This window comes from Sceloporus undulatus, unplaced genomic scaffold (genome assembly GCF_019175285.1).
Source record: "Sceloporus undulatus isolate JIND9_A2432 ecotype Alabama unplaced genomic scaffold, SceUnd_v1.1 scaffold_8477, whole genome shotgun sequence".
Lineage (NCBI taxonomy): Eukaryota > Metazoa > Chordata > Lepidosauria > Squamata > Phrynosomatidae > Sceloporus > Sceloporus undulatus.
The window spans coordinates 1-2761 of record NW_024811396.1 but is presented as its reverse complement, the minus strand read 5'-3'; the positions used below and the strand labels follow the sequence as shown (position 1 = coordinate 2761).

Here is a 2761-nt window from a genome sequence, read left to right as displayed (position 1 = left end):
TAAATAATAATAAATTTAAACAAATTTAATAAATAATTTTAAATAATAATAAATTTGAACAAATTTAATAAATAATTTTAAATAAATTTAAATAAGAACGAATGTCTTTCTCATCTTTTTAAGGACATTGAACGAGCACCAAACCGCCACGCTTAATACGAAGAACACGGGAGGCCAGCCGGGTGACGTTAGCGCCGCTGCCGCCACCATTTACGCAGACAGTCCACGAAAGGTCATTATTTTACCTGCCACGCTTAAAGTCGTCCGCCATTTTGGGCTCGCCGCAGCACAGGCGGTAAGGCATCGATTCGCATTACGTCTTTTTTTTTTCTCGTCCCTTCCAAGATATCGGGTGACCAGTCAGCGCCGACCGCCTTCGAAGCAAGCGCCTCGGTCAGCACAGGGAGCCAGTCATCAGAACGGAGCGCTAATCAGTCGCTGTCCGTGTCACAGAACGCAACAGTGGACGCGGCCAACGCCTCGGCCGGTTCCACAGAAATAAGGTTTGGATGAGGACGATCGGTTTCAATTAAAAGGTCCTCTCTAGGAACCTCTAGGCCAGTGGTTCCCTACCTGTGGGTTGGGACCCCTTTGGGGGTCGAATTATCCTTTCATGCGGGTCGCCTGAGAGCATTGGAAAACACCTATTTAATTACAATTAATGAAGCAGCAATGAAAATAATTTCATGGGTTTGGGTCACCACAACATGAGGAACTGTATTAAAGCGTCACGGCATTAGGAAGGTTGGGGACCACTGCTCTAGGCCCTCTGGCGCGACTCTGGACAAAATGGCGGCTGTCGCCGCCAAACGCTTCCTGTCCGATTGCGTAACCAAATTTTTCTTTTTTCGCAGCTTGCAGCCGTCGTCCGCTGGTTCGCTGACATCATCGTCAACGTTGACGGAGATTCTCGAAGCCATGAAGCACCCAACGTAAGTACAGCAAAAACGGCACAGTTCGCCGCCCTGCGCGTCGTTCACCGCAACGAGGGATTGGCAGGATCTACGTCTTTTTTCATGATCCATTATCGCTTTCTCGGGTGGTCAAGTGGTGGACATGGTCATCTCTAGAGGTGGACATAGAGGTCGACATGGTCATCTCTAGAGATGGACATAGAGGTGGTCATGGTCATCTCTACATCTGTGGTCATCTCTACATAGAGGTAGAGATGGTCATCTCTAGAGATGGACATAGAGGTGGACATGGTCATCTCTAGAGGTGGACATGGTCATCTCTAGAAGTGGACATAGAGGTAGACATGATCATCTCTAGAGATGGAGATAGAGGTGGACATGGTCATCTCTACATCTGTGGTCATCTCTACATAGAGGTAGACGTGGTCATCTCTAGAGGTGGACATAGAGGTGGACATGGTCATCTCTACATAGAGGTGGACATAGAGGTGGACATGGGCATCTTTAGAGATGGACATAGAGGTGGACATGTTAATCTCTACATCTGTGGTCATCTCTACATAGAAGTGGACATAGAAGTGGACATGGTCATCTCTAGAGATGGACATAGAGGTAGACATGGTTATCTCTAGAGATGGACATAGAGGTGGACATGGTCATTTCTAGAGATCACAGAGGTCAGGCGCGCACATGGTATCTCTATATGGGTATATCATCATCATATCATTTTTATTTGTATACCGCTTTTCCTCCAGATCAAAGCGGTTCAACATACAAGCTAATATCACATGCTCTAGCACAAGCAATACTCTCATACAATTCAATAAAAATCCTCAAAAACCATGTACAAAGCAGTCAAAGCCATCAGTTGAGGCCTGTTGCCGCCGGCTTGCCTCTCTCCCCCTCAAGATGGTGGTCGGAAGGAGGGCTCCTTTTCTTTCAGGCGAGGCCTGTTGTTGCTGGCCTGCCTCTCTCCCCCTCAAGATGGTCGTCGGAAGGAGGGCTCTACATAGAGGTGGACATGGTCATCTGTAGAGCTAGACATAGAGGTGGACACGGTCATCCCTACATAGAGGTGGACATAGAAGTGGACGCGGTCATCTATGGTCACCTTATTTAATGGCCACCCATCCTTCTCAGGTCCGGTGTCCAGCTGCTGACCGACCAGAAGGGCCTGTCTCCTTCGTGCTTCATCTCCGCGGAGGTGGTCCATTGGCTCACCAACACGGCGGACGGCGTCCAGACGCAGGCCATGGCCATCGACATCATGCAGAAGATGCTGGACGAGCAGCTGGTCACTCACGCGTCCGGCGAGACGCTGCGCACTTTCATCTACGGGTTCTACTTCTACAAGATGGCTGCCGAGGACAAGGACCAGGAGAGAAGTCAGTATCCCCTCATATATATATATATATATATATATATATGTGTGTGTGTGTGTGTGTGTGTGTATATTATATATATCCCTTCACGATATACATATTTTCTCCTGACACGCGCCACTGTTTTTCCCGCACAGTGGGCATCCAGTCGCCGTGGCACACGGCGGCAGCAAAGGACGACTTCTCGTCCTTCCAGCGCAAGTGGTTCGAGGTGGCGTTCGTGACGGAGGAACCGCCGCTCCACTCCGAAATCCCGGCGTTCCTGCTGCCATGGCTGCCCAGCCGACCCGCATCCTACGCCAGCCGCCATAGCTCCTTCAGCCGCAGCTTCGGAGGGCGCAGCCAAGCGGCCGCACTCCTCGGTACGTACAACAAAATGGCTGACCAGGGCCCACCTGGATCCCGTTTATTATGATTAGTATTTTATAATATTTATTTTTTTTATATTTTTAGAAATATTATATA

At 48.9% G+C, this 2761-nt stretch overlaps 1 protein-coding gene across 1 annotated transcript; it reads left to right on the top strand.

The window, feature by feature from the left end:
* Positions 1 to 126: 126 nt before the first annotated feature.
* LOC121918321 (GATOR complex protein DEPDC5-like) lies at positions 127 to 2711 on the top strand. The gene is made up of 5 exons (XM_042444386.1): positions 127 to 232; positions 346 to 503; positions 855 to 932; positions 2055 to 2299; positions 2434 to 2711. The coding sequence occupies exons 3-5, from the start codon at positions 919 to 921 to the stop codon at positions 2709 to 2711; spliced, it is 537 nt and encodes a 178-aa protein (XP_042300320.1). The 5' UTR covers positions 127 to 232; positions 346 to 503; positions 855 to 918.
* The last annotated feature ends 50 nt before the right edge of the window (positions 2712 to 2761 follow it).

Excerpts from the sequence above, each read along its gene's own strand:
- LOC121918321 (XM_042444386.1), top strand. Across the intron at positions 2,300-2,433 it reads GGACAAGGACCAGGAGAGAA|TGGGCATCCAGTCGCCGTGG; the intron begins GTCAGTATCCCC and ends TTTCCCGCACAG.